The sequence below is a fragment of the Trichoderma ghanense genome, assembly GCF_004382785.1.
Source record: "Trichoderma ghanense strain CCMA-1212 chromosome Unknown scaffold_0, whole genome shotgun sequence".
NCBI classification, from domain to species: Eukaryota; Fungi; Ascomycota; class Sordariomycetes; order Hypocreales; family Hypocreaceae; genus Trichoderma; species Trichoderma ghanense.
The window spans coordinates 2599225-2617840 of NW_027395663.1; the positions used below are offsets into that span (position 1 = coordinate 2599225).

At 54.3% G+C, this 18616-nt stretch overlaps 8 protein-coding genes across 8 annotated transcripts; 5 read left to right on the top strand and 3 right to left on the bottom strand.

Moving 5' to 3' along the window:
* Nucleotides 1-478: 478 nt before the first annotated feature.
* On the bottom strand, nt 479-1945 carry CCMA1212_000880 (GPI mannosyltransferase 1; the record flags this gene model as incomplete). The annotated part of the gene is made up of 3 exons (XM_073698330.1): nt 479-754; nt 871-1129; nt 1230-1945. 3 exons carry the CDS (start codon nt 1943-1945, stop codon nt 479-481), a joined length of 1251 nt encoding a protein of 416 aa, XP_073563836.1.
* A 546-nt stretch (nt 1946-2491) lies between these two features.
* On the top strand, nt 2492-3395 carry CCMA1212_000881 (Translin-associated protein X; the record flags this gene model as incomplete). The annotated part of the gene is made up of 3 exons (XM_073698331.1): nt 2492-2673; nt 2745-2762; nt 2822-3395. The coding sequence occupies 3 exons, from the start codon at nt 2492-2494 to the stop codon at nt 3393-3395; spliced, it is 774 nt and encodes a 257-aa protein (XP_073563837.1).
* A 1590-nt stretch (nt 3396-4985) lies between these two features.
* On the top strand, nt 4986-7313 carry CCMA1212_000882 (putative secreted lipase; the record flags this gene model as incomplete). Its single annotated transcript, XM_073698332.1, has 3 exons — nt 4986-5203; nt 5267-5527; nt 5589-7313. Exons 1-3 carry the CDS (start codon nt 4991-4993, stop codon nt 7311-7313), a joined length of 2199 nt encoding a protein of 732 aa, XP_073563838.1. The 5' UTR covers nt 4986-4990.
* A 1010-nt stretch (nt 7314-8323) lies between these two features.
* On the top strand, nt 8324-9010 carry CCMA1212_000883 (Bifunctional transcriptional activator/DNA repair enzyme Ada; the record flags this gene model as incomplete). Its single annotated transcript, XM_073698333.1, has 1 exon — nt 8324-9010. One exon carries the CDS (start codon nt 8324-8326, stop codon nt 9008-9010), a length of 687 nt encoding a protein of 228 aa, XP_073563839.1.
* A 904-nt stretch (nt 9011-9914) lies between these two features.
* On the top strand, nt 9915-10727 carry CCMA1212_000884 (uncharacterized protein; the record flags this gene model as incomplete). The annotated part of the gene is made up of 1 exon (XM_073698334.1): nt 9915-10727. One exon carries the CDS (start codon nt 9915-9917, stop codon nt 10725-10727), a length of 813 nt encoding a protein of 270 aa, XP_073563832.1.
* Nucleotides 10728-11274: 547 nt separating this feature from the next.
* On the bottom strand, nt 11275-14100 carry CCMA1212_000885 (uncharacterized protein; the record flags this gene model as incomplete). The annotated part of the gene is made up of 1 exon (XM_073698335.1): nt 11275-14100. One exon carries the CDS (start codon nt 14098-14100, stop codon nt 11275-11277), a length of 2826 nt encoding a protein of 941 aa, XP_073563833.1.
* A 762-nt stretch (nt 14101-14862) lies between these two features.
* On the top strand, nt 14863-15693 carry CCMA1212_000886 (Respiratory supercomplex factor 1; the record flags this gene model as incomplete). Its single annotated transcript, XM_073698336.1, has 3 exons — nt 14863-14918; nt 14989-15059; nt 15161-15693. The coding sequence occupies 3 exons, from the start codon at nt 14863-14865 to the stop codon at nt 15691-15693; spliced, it is 660 nt and encodes a 219-aa protein (XP_073563834.1).
* A 264-nt stretch (nt 15694-15957) lies between these two features.
* Nucleotides 15958-17841, bottom strand: CCMA1212_000887 (Restriction of telomere capping protein 5; the record flags this gene model as incomplete). Its single annotated transcript, XM_073698337.1, has 2 exons — nt 15958-17712; nt 17776-17841. The coding sequence occupies 2 exons, from the start codon at nt 17839-17841 to the stop codon at nt 15958-15960; spliced, it is 1821 nt and encodes a 606-aa protein (XP_073563835.1).
* Between the last annotated feature and the right edge of the window lie 775 nt (nt 17842-18616).

The following is an 18616-nucleotide window of genomic DNA, read 5'->3' on the forward strand; positions in this document are numbered from 1 at the left end:
GTAGCAGCGCGATGTAAGACACGCAGGATTCGGTTTCAGGTCCTGCCCGCCGGCTCATTTTCTTTTTCTTCTAGTCGGATTTTCATACCCAGGGACAGTTAAATAATACGAACAAAGCTTGGAGTTGGGTTCTTACTCGCATATAGGGTTCTGGGCCGCGATTTGGGTTTGAGCGCATTGCTGCTTTGAACGCCATGATAGGGTAACATCTTGGGCGTTTGGCATCGCAGAGAAGGGGAAGGGAAATGATTTGCAATGAGATTGAGAGATATTGGGCCGAAGTTAGGTTGATACCCGTAATGCGATTTTCGGTATTCATGCCCATCAACCGTCATGCACAATCACTGGCTCCTAGTGATGGATGTTCAGCGATACTGGTCATGATCATGGAGAAAGACGGCGTTCTGGAGAGTGAGAAGCGCTGGAACATGCTATCAATTCTCAGAGGATGGATCCTCTTTCCGTGCCGGCGAGCTATCTACGTTGTATGCACCTTTTGAATGCTCCTCTCCGCCCCGTCGCTGATGATGATGCCCAGTATCCAGCAATTGATGAGGAAAAAGGCCAGCGAGGCGAGCCACAGCCCAGGAAAGAAGGTGCTGACACCAAGGAATTCCAGCTCGTATGCTTGCTGCAACCAAGCAGCCTGGCCCAAGATCCAAAGTAGCAGCGCCGTGATGCCGCGCCTGGGAACACGAAGCATGGATGATTCAGGCAGATAGAGGGGCAAAAAGATCATGTACCAGAGGAAGTACTACAGCAAGAAAAAAACAAAAGTGTGAGTTTTTTACCGAAGCATGGAATGGAGACAAGACGAATCAGGGGAATTTTGGGGGGGAAGGGAAGATGTATCCGACGCTTGGGACTTACCTGTGAAGTGCAGACCTTGTTGAAGGTGACAAAGGCAAACGTCTGTGCCATCATGGACGTGGCAAGATCCTTCTTCGCGAGGACAAAGGGGATGAGGAGGCACGAGAGGAGGAGCTGGGGGAGGAAGGCGTGGAGGGAGCTGGAAGACGGGTTGGCGGAGGCCAGGTAGAGGTAGATGTTGTACGGGGAGAAGTTGTGGCGGTGGTCGATGCGGGTGACGTGGTGGAAGTAGGAGTGCGTGAGAAAGGGGGTGCCGTAGCTGGGGAGATGATGTTAGTTGCCCGTTGCTTCTATCCCTTGATGGGTTTGGGAGACAGGGCATCAAGAGAGGAGAAAGCAGAAGAAGAGAGGGGACGTACGTGTAGTACATGAGGATATTGAGTCCCATAAAGGTCGATAGGCTGATGAGCGTAAGCTTTATCCTCTCAGGAGAGGCGAAGCGGAGTACAGCATCCGCAAGCGACGCTGGAGGCTTCGACGCCCTTTTGCCCAGATGCTCATCGTCCATCCACCAGATGATTGCCGGCGCGTAAATAAAGGGGTAAATCTTGAAATGCACGCTCAATCCCAGAAGGAATCCCGCCACCCCGATCCTCCCCCCCTCCACAGCCCACAGCAGCGCCATGGTCAAGACGCCCAGCAAGCCCTCGGAGCTGCCCCTGGTGCTAATCGTGGCGACCATCGGATTCCACAGCCAGATGGCGGCGAAGGCGCCGGCCCGCTCGGTGCTCATCCCGCGCTGCTTCCGGAGGACCCTGACGATGAGCCATCCGGCGAGCAGGTCGGCCAGCGCGAAGACGACCTTGCCGAAGGAGAAGAGGCGCGGGCTGGCGGTGGGGACGAGGAGCCAGGCGAGGAGGGGCGTGTAGCGGTACGTTTCGCGCGCGTAGGGGCTGAGGCCGCGGGAGACGGAGCGGGCGGCGTCGGTGAAGACGAGGTAGTCGATGTCGGTGTACTTGACGGCGGAGTGGGCGTCTTGCCAGGTGCCGTAGAGGAGGAGGGCGAGGCGGAGGAGGGCGGCGAGGGAGAAGAGGGGGATTGGGCGGAAGAGGGGGGTGAGGAGTGATGAGGGCATGTTGGCAGAGGCTGGTGAGGGAGGGATTGATATTGAGGTGAGATGAGATGAGAGGTTGAGGTTGAGGTGAGTGAGGCTCTAATAAGGACAGCGTGTTGTGATGGTGGAGGAATTGCCCAGGATCATGGTTCCTGGTCGAGGCAGTATGACCGGAGCAGTTCAAAGTTGTAGATGGCCAAACTGGATACGGAGTCAATATCAATTGACAAAAAAGGGGTGTCTTTCCGATGAACTGGCCTCGATGAACTGCATACGAAGCTGACCGGATGATATGACGATAAGCTGCCTTTTGCCGCTGTTATAGCTCTGACCTCACAAGCGTGTTAAAACTGCAGTGGGGCCGGTGCAGGCAATCTGGCGCTCCTGAGTGGCTGTGTTTGGCCGCCCGCGTCTCCACTCTCAACCACCAGGGCACCTCGAACCAAACTTTTGGGGGACCAAGCTTCAGTTGAAGCTGGTTCATCCATCCAAGGCATCAGGCAAAGATAACAACATATAAACGACAAGAGCTATCACGCCACTCTCACGCATCGAAAGAGCAAAACCATGGCCGGAGGCACTAAGAGAGACTACGATGGCAATGCTCGCGCAAAGACGTCGCAGCAGCTGCCGCGGGGCAGATTCCACGCCATGTTTGAGAATATCCGGGATGAGCTGGATGAGCATTACGATCGCAGGGAGCGGGTCATCAAGGCGTCGAGAGACGTGACGGCCCAGAGCAAGAAGATGTCAGTCATTACGATTTCAATCTCATCTCTTTGAAAGAATAAACAACGACCGTGCTCATACTTCCTCATAGCATCTTCACATTACAAAGGTATAACTCATTGTTGAGGCTTGGCTCTCCACTAGGCCTAGTTGACTGACTCTTCGCAGGGTCAAAGAGCTCAACAAAGACTTCCCGGGAGACATACAGAAAGACGTCGACACGCGCCTCAAAGAAATCGCAAAACTCCTCTCCCCCATCGCCGCAGACGTCCAGTCCATCAACCGCTACCGCTACGGCAACTCCCTGAAATGCCTAGAGGAGCTCGTCGAGGCGCTCTCCTTTGCGCACTACCTGCGGCACCAAAAAGTCATCACCCCGGAAGAGACGCAGGCAGCCACGCCCGCCGACGTCCTGCTGACGCCGCACGACTACATGTTTGGCCTGTTTGACCTCTTTGGCGAGCTGATGCGGTTCGCAACGGTCACGACGGCGCAGTCGGGCAAGCTGGTGGGTGACCACGAGAGAAACATCCTGAGCGACATACAGGAGCTCGGGTGCTCGTTTGAGATGCTGCCGCAGATACCGACCAAGGACTTTAGGGGCAAGATGGAGGTCATGCGGCAGAGCATCAACAAGGTCGAGAAGCTGGGCTATGGGCTGGTTGTCAGGGGGAGTGAGCGGCCGAAGGGGTGGGTGCCTGATACGAGGGATGATATTCCCCGACCTGCGTCGCCTGTGTGAGGAGGAGGTGGTGGGCTTTGCTTTGCCTTTTTTTTGTCTTTGGTCACGTTGCGTCGTCGTCTGCTGTCTGTTCCTTGTCGAAAAAAAAAAAAAAAAATTCTCCGAGTTGTCAGGAAGCTGTATATGTCATATTATGGTTATTTTTCCTTGTCTTCCCACATGGCGCGCTTTATCCTAGTCATTACAAATCCAGATGAAGGCCATATATGGTAGATGCAGCGAGTGCCACCCTCTCTCTATACGCGGTATACTGAAAGGACTAGAGTTTTCCTTCTCAATTCGTGCTTCGAGAGGGGGATCGAAGGCCATCCATACCTTCGAAAGTATAGTGCAAATGAGCTTCAGAGACTAATACAAGATACCTATGGTTAGATGATTATTGTGTCTCGTTATGTCCAGCCGTCTAACACCAAACTAGTGGCTGAAAAGATCGAGATCGCCTTATACCAGTTCGACCTCGCCTTAAGTACATTAAGCTCCCGTGGCAATGCTTCAATGGACAAACACATACGAAATTCCACCCCCAGATAACAAGAGGGACACACTTATCAAAACCCAGCGTCTTCCCTCAAAATCTGCCGACTTGGTCAAAAATTGTCCGTATACTCCCCCATACTATCCATTAGGGGCATAAGGCGGCGTCGCCTCAAACTCAAGCATGCCCAATATCTCGTACACAACTTTCAATTCTCTCGTCTCTCTCCATTCTCACACAGATTCTCGGACGGGAAATACCATCGTGACCATACTAGCGCCCTCGAGGCAGAAGAGTTCCCGTTCTGACAGCGCTCACCGACTTGCCAGCTGCGAGAATCTGTGCACATGACCCTCACTTCAGTCGAAAACACTTCGAAAGTGCGCACGCACAGCGTTCAGCATCACCTTCGGAGGGATAAGATTATCTCTCCGAATTCTCTCCTCCTCCTCTTCTTCTTTGCCCTTTCTCTTACTCTTCCTTCTTCCACCTCTTTCTTCCCTCCTCCCACCCCACCCTCAACATCCACGCAACCCCTGTTGAGCCCACGATACTTTTGTTAAACAGGTAACTTTCTTGAGCCAAATCCCATTAAATCGACAAAAGAAAGCCTCTGGTTACGGGCTCAGAGGTTTCCTCACCTAACTGGTGGCTTTGATGAGACTTTGATCATCTTGGCCGGCAGAAGAGATGGTTGAGGTGGCTTGATCAGCATCCATACTTAACTCTCTCGTTGCCCAACGACTCTTCGTCGCCACAGCGGCATCCTACCATGGTGTGGTCTCTCTGATTATATCTACAAGAACAGTCTTCCTCCCTACCGACTATCTTGGCACATCTGCCTCTTCCACAACTTTCGTTACAGGGCTGCATCCATATAACAAGCAGCGACACTACCAGCTGCACCTCCCACCCGTTTCCTTGCATTCATCGGCTTGACGCTCTGTCGTCACGTTTGCCAGGTATAGCTCCTCCTCTGATTCAGCCTGTCGTGTGTTCGGACTCGGATCTAACTGACAAAAGGACCCGATTTCCCTTACACGCCTTAGAGATATTTCTTGTCACTGCATCCAAAATGGCATCCAAAATCTCTGAGCCTCATCCGCATGCGCCAGTAGCCATGAGGTATCCTGGGGTGATATGTGGTAACGAGCAGATCCCCGCCGGCCTCGTGGGAGCAAACTGCAACCAGTCAACCTTCTCTGTGCCGGCTGAATGGCCTGGTAGAAGGGACGGAGTGGTCGCTGAGATGTATGTTGAGCACCTCGCGCCTGCAGCCATCGAGCATGAGGAGCCCATCGTCTTGATCCACGGCGATTTCCACAGTGGTGATGTGAGTTCTTGAGCAACGCAATGACACCTTAGCAGACAATAATATACTGACATGTTCAAACAGATATGGCTCACAAAGCCCGATTTTGGGACAGGCTGGGCCGCGTATTTCGTCAACAGAGGTTATCGCGTGTACATCGTCCATTTGCCGGGCAGCGGCTTGTCCAGCTTGCCTATTGCCCACGTCATGCCTGGCCAGCTGTTGCCAACGGCTCAGTATATGTACCCGAGGAGCATTGAAAATCAGCTTACTGCTCCCGAGAGAAACATGATTCGAGGCGCGACCGCATGGCCGACGGCGGGTTTGCACAATAAGTGGCCAGGGGTAAGACCGTCTCCGTCCGGATTGTTCGACTAAACACAGATAACTAACATGATACTAATAGACCGGCCAACCTGGCGACCCGTTCTTTCATCGCTATCAATGTTCACTGCAGGCCCTTCTTGTGCAAAAGCCCGTGCGAGAAAAGTTGGCTCAAAATGGCCTCCGCAACCTCCTTACTATCACCGGAAAGGCAATCTTGATCGGACAAGGAGCCGGATGCACCGCGGCCTGGCTCGCTGCGGATACTGTTCCAGACCTGGTAGCCAAGGTCGTGGCTATCGAGCCGGCCGGACCGCCAGCCGCGAGGGCTCACAAGACTTATCGCGAGGGCCGGGTGTACAGCCCATGGCTGAGCGGAGATGACAACGTACGGAAGTTTGGACTTGCTGATATCCCTCTGACTTTTGAGCCTCAGGTAATTGGGCCAGGGCTGGATTTTGAAACCCGCCAACTTCCCGACAACAACGGCTGCTACATGGTGCAGAGGTGGAGGCCGGGAGGCGTGGCTCTGCCCAAGCCGCTCAAGGCTGGACAGGAATCCGTACCACAGCTGGTTCACTTGAAGAAGATGCGCCACGCAATCATCACCGCCGAAGCGAGTTCTCATTCCATGTTCGACTGGGCCACTGTGCTGTTCATGCGACAAGCCGGTGTGACGGTGGACCACGTCGACCTGGCCAAGTTTGGTATCAGGGGAAACGGGCACTTGATGTTTCTTGAGACCAACGGTGATGACATTGCTGGGATTGTGGCGAACTGGATTGAGGATTTTGACGAGGAGCCAGTTGCTCGCTCGCAGACAGCTTCACTCGACCAAGGCCAAGCAACCCCCCAGGTTGTATATGCTCTCAATGCAACCCAAGCCCAGAGCGCTCCGCCTGGTATCGGCGAGAAGCGGAGACGCCAGGAGTTGGATAGCAACGATGCTCTGCTTTCTCCGAAACGGCAAAATATTGGCATTGAGAGCACCGTGGCCGAACATTCCCAGGTTTTGAACACAGGGCTTCAAACGCCCATGACCGACTTCTCGCAGGCTTATCAGCTGACTGACCCTGGCTATACTGGTCTTCAATCACCTGTGGCCGAATGTTCTGTGGCTGATGCCAACATCGGTCCGCAAAGGCTCATGGCCGAATACTCCCAGCTTCAGGAATCAAGCGACTTTGACCGGAGAGAACACCAATGTCATGTGGTCGAACGGTCCTTGACTGCAAACACTGGCCCTCAATCGCCAATGGCGGAACCTCTTCAGGTCGGAAGTCAGAGTCCGGATGCGACAACTTTTGCCATCGAAATTCAAGACAACCAGCCACAGGTGCTGGCCCAACCAGACGCGAGCTATCCAAGTCCAGAGATGGACATTGTTGAGTTGGCCTCCTTGGCAAAGTCCACTCCCGCCGTTGAGCCTAGTCCCGTCGTCGAGTCTGCCCCCGTCGTCGAGTCTGCCCCCGTCGTCGAGTCTCATCCCGTCAATGAGGATGCTCCCATCCTCGAGTCTGCTTCCGTCGTCGAGCCTGGTACCATCATTGAGTCTGCTCCCGCCAATGAGTCTGTTCCAACCGTCGAGTCTGCTAACGATTTTGGGTATGCTCCTCTTACCGAATACGATTCCTTTGCCGACTTCATGACAAACCTGGCACCAGGCGAGGAAGCCTTTTTCCCGTCCATGGGTCACTTGAGCGACCAAGTTACCATGGAAGAATACCAGTTTCCTCTCGATTGCCTTTCTATTGAAGACCCTTGGAAAGACCTGGAAGACTCGGAGTTTCTGAATATGTTTCAGTAGTAATGGTCATAGAAACCAGGGTGTGGAAAGAAACTGAAACAGGCGCCTTTGGGGGCGCAACTTCCTTACATTATTGGCTTGATCTTGCTTATTTCAATTTCTTTGGGATTTGGGGTTCTCTAGTATTTAGTCATTGGTGTTCGGCTTCTTTTCATTTCGGCGTCTTCTTCATCATTCCTGCGAGGACATTGCCGGGGATACCAATTTCGATTTCAGGTGCGCATGGGTCGTATTAACAAGGATTTCTCACTAAGGAGTATCTCAAAATTAGCATGAACAAATTCAAAGTATTGCTGGGACTTGATAAAATTGTCTTACTGTGAGATGTTCTCAAGTTCCGAGTGTTTGGATGCCTGTGGTCTGAGTGTAAGTCGTGCCTGAGCTGCTAAGCTGACAGACGAATCGAGAGCAAGATCGCGGAAGAGACAGGTCAACCCAAGATGAAGCCGACTTGATGAAAAGATACACTCAATTATGCAAACAGCCTTGCAGATATTCACAAGCCAAGGTTGCAAAGGAGATGAAGTCGTGATGCTTCCTTACCTAAGGTAGACTACCTACCTTACCTAGAGGTACCACAAGTACTGTTCAGTGTTCACCATCTCTGTGGTAGTTGGGACATTACCTAATATAGTTCCACGGAGTTGTTCGTTCTTGCCTTCCAAGCTGGATCATCGGGCTAGTTGTTGCCTACCGATCTGATGCGGTCTGATTGGTCATATTAAGAGCAAGTGCCCGCTTTTTGACTTCGTTACACGGACGAAACTCGCAACTGCCGCAACTCTCACAACTTCACATCCAAGTACTTAAACACTTGAAGATGCCCCGGCTTCGCATCGCCAGAATGTCCAATCATCTGTTCTTCAACGTTGTCACCACTTGAGCTGCAAGCATCAACGGCTAGTGATCGAATCATAGCCTTGCCGTGTCTTGCGCTGCACCCTTCGCTACGCATAGCTACAGCTGCAGCTGCCGTCATCGGCCGCACCACTATCCACATGTTCACAGCCATGGACATATCGCATATTCCTCTCTTCCTGGACGACGACTCCAAATGGCAGGCCGTCCAATCACGCGATGCCGCAGCCGATGGCTTCTTTGTCTACGGAGTCCGCACCACCAAAGTCTTCTGTCGTCCAACCTGCAAGGCTAGGCTAGCTCGCCGCGCAAATGTACGCTTCTACGCCTCCGGGGATGACGCCAGGCAGAACGGCTTCAGAGCGTGCAAGCGGTGCAAGCCTGAGGTGCTGGGCCTGATGCCCGAGGAGGAAGCAGTGCAGAAGATCCGGGCGTTTGTGCGGCGTCACCAGGCTGCCAGCGGCGGAGACCAAGATGTGGGCGAGATGAGGATGAGCCTGAGCCAGATGGCCAAGAAGACGGGTCTCTCCAAGTGGCATTTCCATCGCGTTTTCAAGAAGTGCGTTGGCGTCACTCCCGTGGAGTACCTGAAGATGTTGCGAGACAATGCCGCCGGCCTGAGCCCTGGAACCGAGAGCGAGGGAGGACTGAGCTGGACTGACCAGCTGGATCTGGTCAACATTGACATGGACTTTGACTTTGGATTCCTCAACGACCCTGTAGCCGTGGCCACAGTCCCGAGCGCCGACGGCTCAGCAGCAGCCACCTCACAGAGCGACTGCTCGCTGTTTGCATTTGACGATCTCCTAGATTGGCCCGAGAACGACGCAAACGAGTGACCCCGCTCGTGGCGACCCGGTTGACCTGAACTAATCCGTCCGGCACGGATGCTTATTCGACCCGGCGACAGCGAACATGAAGTCTATAATCTCGGAGTTCGGTGAATTCGACGCCAACGGGGCCTACGGGGTGGCGATTTGCTGACGGCAGCTCACGCCTGTGACGAATGTGCTCGCTCGGTCTACGAAGGAATTAACAGGACGCCTTTTTTCCATATGGACGCCCCGTCCTTCAACCAATTGATAAAAGGAACGAGGTGAAGAGCGAGAAGAAGGAAAATACCTGGAATCTCGCGAGCATACGATACATCTCACCGCATCACAGACAGTCCAAGTACAGCTTCGAAGTACTTCCGTCTGGGGTCCCGCCTTGGCAGCGCCATCACTTCCCGATCGGGCAATTGGTTACTCACTGCTGACTAAAACAGAGACGCTGATTGGCTCGCGCTCCCTGGCAGCGGTTCCCGCATCTCTTATATCGAGGGAGCTTGGATCGATTCGACAGTAGCAAGACGTCAAAAACCGGCCGCTTCACGCTTAAAAGATATCTCCGAAGTGCCTGTTGCGAATTACCAGGCCGCCCATTGGCTCGGTCTGTTGGGCGAATTGCGAGAGGGTTCCATAACTACGCATCCAGCGATCTCTTTACAAGGGCTGTCCTGATGCATCGATCTCACAAACCGGATCTCATGATAATATAAATTGTCTCCTGCTTGCTTCCTCATCGACCTTCTCTCATCCTTGGGCCGATTCACATCGTCTTAGTTGCTTATCATTCTTGACAATTATTGCCTGATTCACATTGGCAATCACTTATATCACCAAAGCCACTTTGATGTACGGCGGCCTTCTCCGCTACAACGTACAACACAACAACGAGGGGGGAAAGGAAAACGCAAGCACCATGTCACAGCCTCCATCAGAATCATCTCCTTTACTACCCGCAGAGCCTGCCATAGAGCGGCCCTGGGACAACAAGTCCATTATTCAGCCCGATTCCTCCTCAATAACCTCCTCCGCCTCCTCAAGCATGGACCTCACAGACGTCCTCCGCGATGTCATCATCGGCTTTTCAGATGGCCTCACAGTGCCATTTGCCCTCACGGCGGGCCTCTCCAGCCTCGGCAGCACAAAGCTCGTCATCATGGGTGGCATGGCCGAGCTCTTCTCCGGCATGATCAGCATGGGCCTGGGCGCCTATCTCGCCGCCGTCACCGAGCGGGATCACTACAACTCCGAGGAACAGCGCGAGCTCAGCCTGGTCGACTGCAGCCTCCCCCAGGAGCAGCGGGACGACATCTTTTGCATTTTGGAAAAGTACAACATCTCACGGCAGGCTGCCACCCCCCTGGTGGAGGAGCTGTGCAAGAACCGCGAGCAGTGGATTCGCTTCCGCATGGACTTTTCGCTGCGCCTTGAGAAACCAAACATTCACCGTGCCTGGATCTCGGGCCTCACCATGGGCCTGAGCTACTTCGTCGGCGGCCTGATTCCCATGATCCCTTACTTTGTCATGAGCAAGGTTGGCGACGCGCTCTTCGTCTCCATTGCCGTCACGGTTGTCATCCTCCTGGGTTTTGGATACGTCAAGAATTACGTCGCCATTAGGAATCACAGGGCTGGTCTATGGGGCGCTATCCAGACGCTGATCATAGGCGTCCTGGCTGCTGGGACGAGCTACGTTCTTGTCAAGGCGCTTGACAGAACAGATGTCTGAAAAGAGTTTGTTAACAGATTGGTCTTGTACTATATTGCTTGAGGGCCTGGCGTTTGGGATGGGAAACGTGCAAGACAAAGGCGGGAACAGCATGCTGGCGTTTAATGGTAGCATAAAACTTGGGCAGAATACCTTTAGCGACGAGTTAACGGCATCAGGAATGATTTCTTCACTCCAACCTCTGCTTCCATGTAACTATATGTATTCAATACATGACCCTACTGAGTGAAGAAGTTGTCGTTTCCATGTCCAGCTCTCTGTCCTCTACACAAAGACTTGCCTGATGAAAGATGAGCTTGAGTTGCAATAATTTTGTTTCTCCAAAGACCTGAGCTACCTGGTAGATACAGCTTTTGTACTTTGTTTCATCCGCTGACACCTGCACCCAGGTAGGCATCGCTGAAAGTTCCGATATACACTTCCCGAGAGATATAGCCAACTTGTCCCATCTGCATCCTCATCGCCGGCAGCGAAAACACCTCCTCCCCCTCCCCCCCATTCACAACAGTAAAAGCAAATGCATATACACGCTCGATAACTTTTTCGCCTAAGGAATGCAAAAGTCTATCCAGCTGCCGAGGTAGTCCAGCCTGTTACCCTGGTGCTCCTGATTCTTATAAATCTCCTCAAACTCGGCAAAGTTGAGCCTGCCCCAACCCCCTCGCTCGGCCGCCTGCTGCTCAGCCATGTTGAGCTTCTTCCATCTCCGTAGCGTCTTGACCGATGGCTCGCTGGATATCTTCTTTGGCGCCGGCGGCTTCTCCGTGTCCGTCTTGGCCCCGTCCTTAGAGGGCTCTTTCTCCTTGCGTTTGGACGAGGACGTTGGTAGGGACGAAGAAGCCACGGGGACGCTGTTGGGGCGGAACTGTGGGAGAGTAGGATCGCGGTGCTCATCTTCGGCTTCGTCCAGAGGCTCAGACTCAGATTCGGTGGTCTCGCCCTCGGCCGGGTTCGATGAGTGTTCGCCGGCTTCAAGAGCATGCTCTTCCCGTATAATTTCCTCCACAATACTAATTTCGACAGCATTTCGGGGCTCCTGGTGACTCGAGTCAAGCATGTATCCGGACTCCTCCAGGAGTTCCTCGAGCGTCTTGTGTCGAGGCGATTTCTCGGCATAAATCGACACGTCTTCTTGCGGGCCGCCGTTGCCATTATCCGTCTTGTCATCCGTGAGGCAGACGGCATCGATCTCAGCTTTGTACTTGACACGTTGCTCCTTAGTCGCGGCTGCCTGTACCGCAAGATCTTCGGCTTGTTTGAAGATGATGTCAAGCAGCTCGTTGAATGCCTGCTGCGTAACCTGATAGAGGATCTCCTTGCCAGCGTCCTTCTCAGCGACGGGAATTCCTAGCCCCGCCCAACGCTCGGGTTGACTTGCGAATGACTCCGAGCTCTCGGATTGAGTCTCCAAATCGCTCGTGTCTTCTGCCAGTCGGGCCTTGGAGCTGGAGCGCGAGTGCGTCGATGGGAGGTGCGGGCTGGCCCTTTTCGAGCTCTCCCCCATGATGCCCGATGTCGCAAGAATGTCCTCTTCCTCTTCCCATTGCGAGGGTGGCTCTCCGCCTTCCTCCTCGTCTAGGTAGAAGTGCCTCCTCTTCCACCTCTCATGGAGCTGGCGCCGAGCCAGGTCCTGGCGTCGGCGGGTCATTCGGGGGCCGTGTTGGCGATAGTGGTTCACATAGCTTGCTCTGATTTCGCTTTCAGTTGGGATCCTGTCGGTTGCCCGGAAGACATTGGTGAAGTTGTGCCGTTGCGATGACGGATAATCACCGTGGTCGTGATCGTCGTCGGCCTCCTTGTCCTCCGTGGCGTCGTCCTCTGATGTCTCGTCCGTAGCGTTGTCGTCGAGCCCGTTGTTGCCCGCTATCGCACCAGGCAGCTCATCGAGACTCGCAGGCGGGTGCATCAGGGCCAAGAAGTATGCTCGGTCGACGTCGTTGGCAGTCAGGGTACGGACCGTACGCCAGTTGGTGTCTACATCATCCGTGGGCGGCATCCGTCGACGAGAGTACGGGTCGGTGTCGTAAGCAAAGAGGTTGGTCAGGATCTCGTCTCGATCCGCCGTGTCACTGGTATCGGGCACGACGGCGTCCTCCATCCCAACGTCAATCTCAACATGTCCGTCGGGATACAGGGTCTTGCCGCTGAATGGCAGGGGCCCGTCTGCTGTCGGAACTCTACCCTCCCGCCCGAAAAGGCTGCTCAGGGGTTGGCGGCTGGCGACGAGCTGCTGAGCTTCGGAGCTGGCGAGCAGCTGGTCTTCGAGACCATCAAGGATATCTTTGTGCATCTGCTTGTAAAGGACGTAATAGGCTCTGAACATGCGAAGGAAGTCACGTCTGTCGACGAAGCCATCGCCATCGAGGTCGTATCCATCGAAGACTTTCCGAAGCTTGTCTTTCCGTTTGCGGTACGACAGGCCTCGCAGGAATTCAGAAAAGCCTATCAGATCATCTTTGTTGTCGTCGTAAAAGGCAAACATCCGGTCATGAATCAGGTTAGGAGAGGCATGGCGCGAGCCACCCGTCGGCACGAGGCACCGCTCAAAGGTCTTGCGATCCATGGCAATGCCGAGCTCGCTGGGATCGTCCCGCCACTCGGTGTTTGCCATGAAGGTCCATTGTTCCCAAAATGCCTCGAGCTCCGGCCGTTCGAATCCCGTTTCCCGCGTTAGCCTGGTGATCAGAGCTCTCGGCAAGTTACGCCGGCAGCTGTCGGGATCGCCAGTGTACCACACGGGCTGCATCTGCCTGGGGCCAAACGGGGGTGCAGGTATCCGAATCTTGTAGAAGATGTGCGTCTTGATGTGCACGCCCTGGGACTCGCACGTCTCGCAGAGGTCAAAGTCGGCGCAGTTGGCACAGCGGTAGCGAACCCCACGAATGGGGACCATGCCGCATGAGTTACACTGGCAGCCCCGGTGGACGCAGCCGTTGCGCTTGGCATTGTCCTCTGACACCCGGAATAGAAGGCTGACTATGTTATGGCCAGCTCGCTGCTGGGGAGGATAGTTGCTGGGATCGTTCCACCATTCTTCGTTGGCGGGCTCCACGACGGTCTCGCCGTCGCCCACGGGCTGTGCGGCCGGGACGTCCTGATTCTCAGCGTGGTCGGCATTTTCAGCGTTTTCGTCGGGAGGGAGCTCGGAGGAGGAAGAGCTGTCGCTGTGTCTGTGTCCACGGGATCGCCGCCTGCTTCGGCGGACGGCGTTGCTTCTGTGAAGGCCGCCGCCGGGCAGGGGAGCCTCTGGCGCGGTGCCGAGCCGGTTCTGATAGGCGTAGTATCCGATCGAGACTGCGGCGACGGCCGAGACGAGAGCGACAGCGATTCGCGGCCGAGTGAGAGACTCGGCCGATGGAGTCGAGAGCCACATGGCTATTGTTGTAGCATCGTGGCCGCCAGGTCGAGAGGGCGGTTTATTCCGCTGGTCGAAGTCTGCCGAGAGTTGATGCTAAAAGCGGCACGATCACGGTGTGTCGAAGAGATGATGCCGATCGGAGGTCTGTGGATGCTGCTATCCGCAAGCCACAGTCGATGTGATCTGGGGTATCTTGACTTTATGTCGAGTCTAGTCCAGGTGGTTGGATCTTTGGTTAGACTTTGGTGGTGGAAGACGGAGGAAATGCTGCGGCGTCGCGTTAGAAATCAGATGGCGAGCACCACATGCGTAACAGGTGCGTGTTGCTTCAGGTTCCAAGTTGCCACCGACGGACACCAACGAACAGCTCCCCTCTAAAGGTTGGCGCTGTTCCAGCAGCTAGACGCGCTGAAAGCCACTGGAAACTCTCCACCGTGTAGAGCCGAGATAGCACCAGCAGCACCATATAATAGCACGCCTGCTGGGAGCGGGCTTTGGCGCTGGGGCCGGCCATCCCACCTATCAAAGCGCCGCCCCGGCAGGCGACCCGAAAGCGTGCAGCTTTGATGCGGGTGGAGGGGCCGCATGGTGCGGTTTTCAAGGTTGTCGTGCGGTCATGGACAAAAGTTGGGACGTTTTACATATCAAGACACCACAGCCCGGCCATTCCCGTTGCTCTACAAGAAACAACTGTCTCTAGACTTGCGACCCAGCATAAACACTGCACCTGACTGATTGTATAGAATCTCGCCATCTCGAAGAACAAGATCCGACATCATGGCGAACCGGCCGCCGGAATTCACTGGGCAGATGCCCTCGTCCTTTGACGACCAGTGCGATTGCTCCCATCGCTCCATAGACAAGCATATCCATTACGCAGCACAGCTAACATGCATTCTCCAGAGAGCTCTACAACGAGCGGCCCATGCAAAAAGTCAAGCGCAAGCTCAAGGAAGAACCCCTCGTCCCTCTCGGTGAGCCTCGAACCCCATACTCCTCCTCTTACCTCCGTTCATGCTCCGCAACCATCCAGCAACGACACACAAAGCTGACCAAAGCGCGCGCGCGCCCGCAGGAATCGGCCTGACCGTCCTCGCCTTCGTCAACGCCTACCGAGCCCTCCGAAAGGGCGACTCCAGGCAGGCGAACCGAATGTTCCGCGCGCGAGTCGCCGCCCAGGGCTTCACCGTCATCGCCATGGTCGCCGGCAGCATGTACTACAGCAAGGACCGCGAGAAGACCAAGGAGCTGCGCAAGCTCAAGGAGGAGCGCGACGCCGAGGAGAAGCGCCAGCGGTGGATCCACGAGCTCGAGATCCGCGACGAGGAGGAGAAGCAGATGAGGGCGGCCATCCAGAAGAGACAGTCGGGGCTTGCGGGCCGGGCAGATCCCGCTGCTTCTGCTGCTGAGGGACAGACTGAGGGCAAGGGGGGCGTGCTGGGGAAGATGGGATTGTGGGCAAAGGGGGAGAAGGCGGCGGCGGCGGAGGCGGAGGCTGCTGGGGAGGTGGCACCGGAGAAGAAGGTGAAGAAAGAGAATCCGAAGAGCTCTCACGGTGCGCTGGGAGAACTATATGGATCCAAGAAGGATGATGGCTCCAAGAAATGATGAGGGCAACTTTGAACCGCTAAAGAGAAAGGGACAGGTATGTATGGACATGTACGATAGTTGAAGAAGAGGGGGTAGACACTCACCCCAACTTTCTGCTTATAACTCCAAAAGGAACAACGCATTGGTATCATTTTCGGCCTCTATCGCTGCCATTGAAGTCTATGCCATTCAATACTCAAAACACATTATGATATCAAATAGGTTCCAGCGCCTGCGACCTAGAAAACGAAAATCAACATCATAGCATTCCTTGATTATCCATCAACCCATTGAACCGCCGCTGCGATTGCCTCCTATTAGCCCGGCCATCTCCAGCAATGCCCTGTCCGCCTCGATGTCACCCGTTCCCAGGTTGATCCTGCGACGGGCTTCCGCTTCACGTTCTTCCCAGGCCCATCTCTCAGCTTGCGCCTTGGCCTCGTCGTCACCGCCACATCCCCAAACTTCCATATTCTCAATCCGGAACCTATCTTGAAAGTCATACCTCCTCACGATGCTGGTGTGGAAAGCACCGCCTCTCGACTTGTAGTCATGGTTGAACACTCCAAACTCGAAAGACTCGTCAAACAGCAGAGAAACAGCTCCTAAAGCATGTATGCCTTCCTTGCGGTGCGACTGAGTCGGCTTGGGGTGCGGGCAGCCAAATGCGAGACACGGCCGGTTACCAGGGGGTTTCGTGAAAGTGACGTAGTCTGTATTGATTGTAGAGGCGGGGAATACATCGTGAACAGGCTCTAGTTGGAAGAGAATCGTTTCCGAATCGCCAAAGCACTCTTTGTGAGTGTGCTTCCATGGCTCTCGAACGTACACGCCAAACGTCACGCGCTCGGATTTGCTGCCGTGAGGAAACCGTTTCGTCGGGAGCGAAGAGGCGAACGATGCTTCTTGGCCTCCCTCGGGAACGTCTGCTAACCTCGACCCGCTGACCAAAAGGATGGTTGGTGCTCTCCAGTTGAAGATTTTGGTCTGGAGGCTGCCCATTGAGAATCCAGCATCATTCCCCGAATACAGCAATCTCACTCTCCGAAACAATGAAGCACCCGGTAGGAACAGCGAAAGTTGCGACAGCGTGTGCTCGGTCAGGATGTCGCCAGGAGTTGGTAGGAGAGGTTGCGCAATCTTGCCAACAATGATCTGCGCATCGCCAGGCTTCTCACCCTTGTGCTTCGAGAAATCGAGATCCTTGGAGAAGAGGAAGTGCTCAAACAGGCCATTGAACCCAGAAAAGAGGTTGGGAAACAGGACCGGAATAACAGTCTTGAACCGGGTATAGCCAATGCCTGGGGAAGTCTCGACGTCGACAAAGGAGGCCAGTACACACTCGGCCGCGGCTCGTAGCGACTCTAGTTCGCGGCCTGCGACCCGACTAGAATATTGAGATAGACTCTCCTGAGGATCCAGTGGCGCAATCAGCAGCAGCAGCATGACAAGTTTGCGGAAGTTGTCGGTCGGGATAATGGCCTCTTTCATGGCAGCGGCTTCTCCGTGCTTGGCGGCTTCGTTGATGTCGAGCAGCTCAAACGCCGTAATGACAAGATCGTCATCGTCGTCATCCTCCTCGGCTTCGTCCATCGGCTGGTCAATTGCGAAGCCCCTTGACTTGGCACTCGGCTTCGGAGCAGCGTCCTTTGAAGCGGAATTCCGTGGTGTGGAATCGGCCTCCATCACTTTCCGGTCATACACGGCCAGGCTCTTGAAGAAGAGTTTGGTTCTGTCCGTCGAACCCTTCGCAAGCACGCGTTTATACCGCTCCGTCATGATGACAACGACCATGATCAATTGTGCCAGCTCAATCACCACCGGCGCCTCCTGCAGAAAGGGAAAGGCACCCAGATACGAAACCATCTGGTAGATTACCGGCGAGGCCCCGAGGATGTCTGGAATCTCCAGGAAGCGGGCTATCGTGTCCTCCTTGAGGTACCGGATGTCGCCCTGCTGGTCGGCCAGGTTCTTGAATACATCTTTCAGTGAGTAGTACTCCAACGACGTGAAGCACTTCTCTTTAAATCTGTACGCCTGTCACGCACAATTAGCGATTCTTATCCAGTTGTTTTCATTGCACGGTGCAGTGGCGCTCACAAGCTCCTGTGTCAGTTGCTCGTGCGTCCGTCGAGTCCGCCGCGGCTGAGAAGGGGCTTGGCCCATGATGACGAAGAGGATCAAAGGTAGGGATCAATCAATCAATCAAACGTTCAGTCAACAGAATTGCAGGGATGAATCGGGGTATCACAAGGAGCACGTCAACTGGGGGAAAACAGGATGGTTGCAAGGGTTGGAATGTAGCGAGTTTCATTAGGTAGGTAGTTTAGTAGGTAGGTAGGTAGGTAGAATAAGTAGGTTGTCGGCTGCCTAGCTCTTTGTTCTCTTCTGAGTTTGGGGAGAAGCAGCCATGAAACCATAACGCAGCCGAAAGGGATCGTTGTCGTCACCCTCAGCTCGATGAGTCAGCAAAAAGTGCCTCTGTGCTGCTGAGTGCCTCTTTTTCCTTGATATCCCAATGACTTTGGTGCTTGATGATGATTACCTACACAAGAAAAAACATGAAGCCTCGTTAGAAGCGCATCTTCCAGATGCATCAGTGCATTCGGCCAACAACTCGTAGCAGTTTGCTCCAGCATCTGTGGAAGGGAGACTGAGCACGTTGGTGCGCATCCATCCGAACACAAACCCTCAATGTCTTGACCTCTATAAGGTAAATAAGCGGCGCCTCTTCCACAAGAACCGGCCACCTACAACAGACGCCATAACGTCTGAGATCTTCCGTAGTATAGTGGTCAGTATGCAAGCTTGTCACGCTTGAGACCCGGGTTCAATTCCCGGCGGGAGAGATCCGCCACACCTCTTCAGAGGTGGTTTTTTTTTTTTTTTTCTTCTTCCTTTTTTCTTCCTTTTTTCTTTCCAATTACCCTTTTTTCATGCA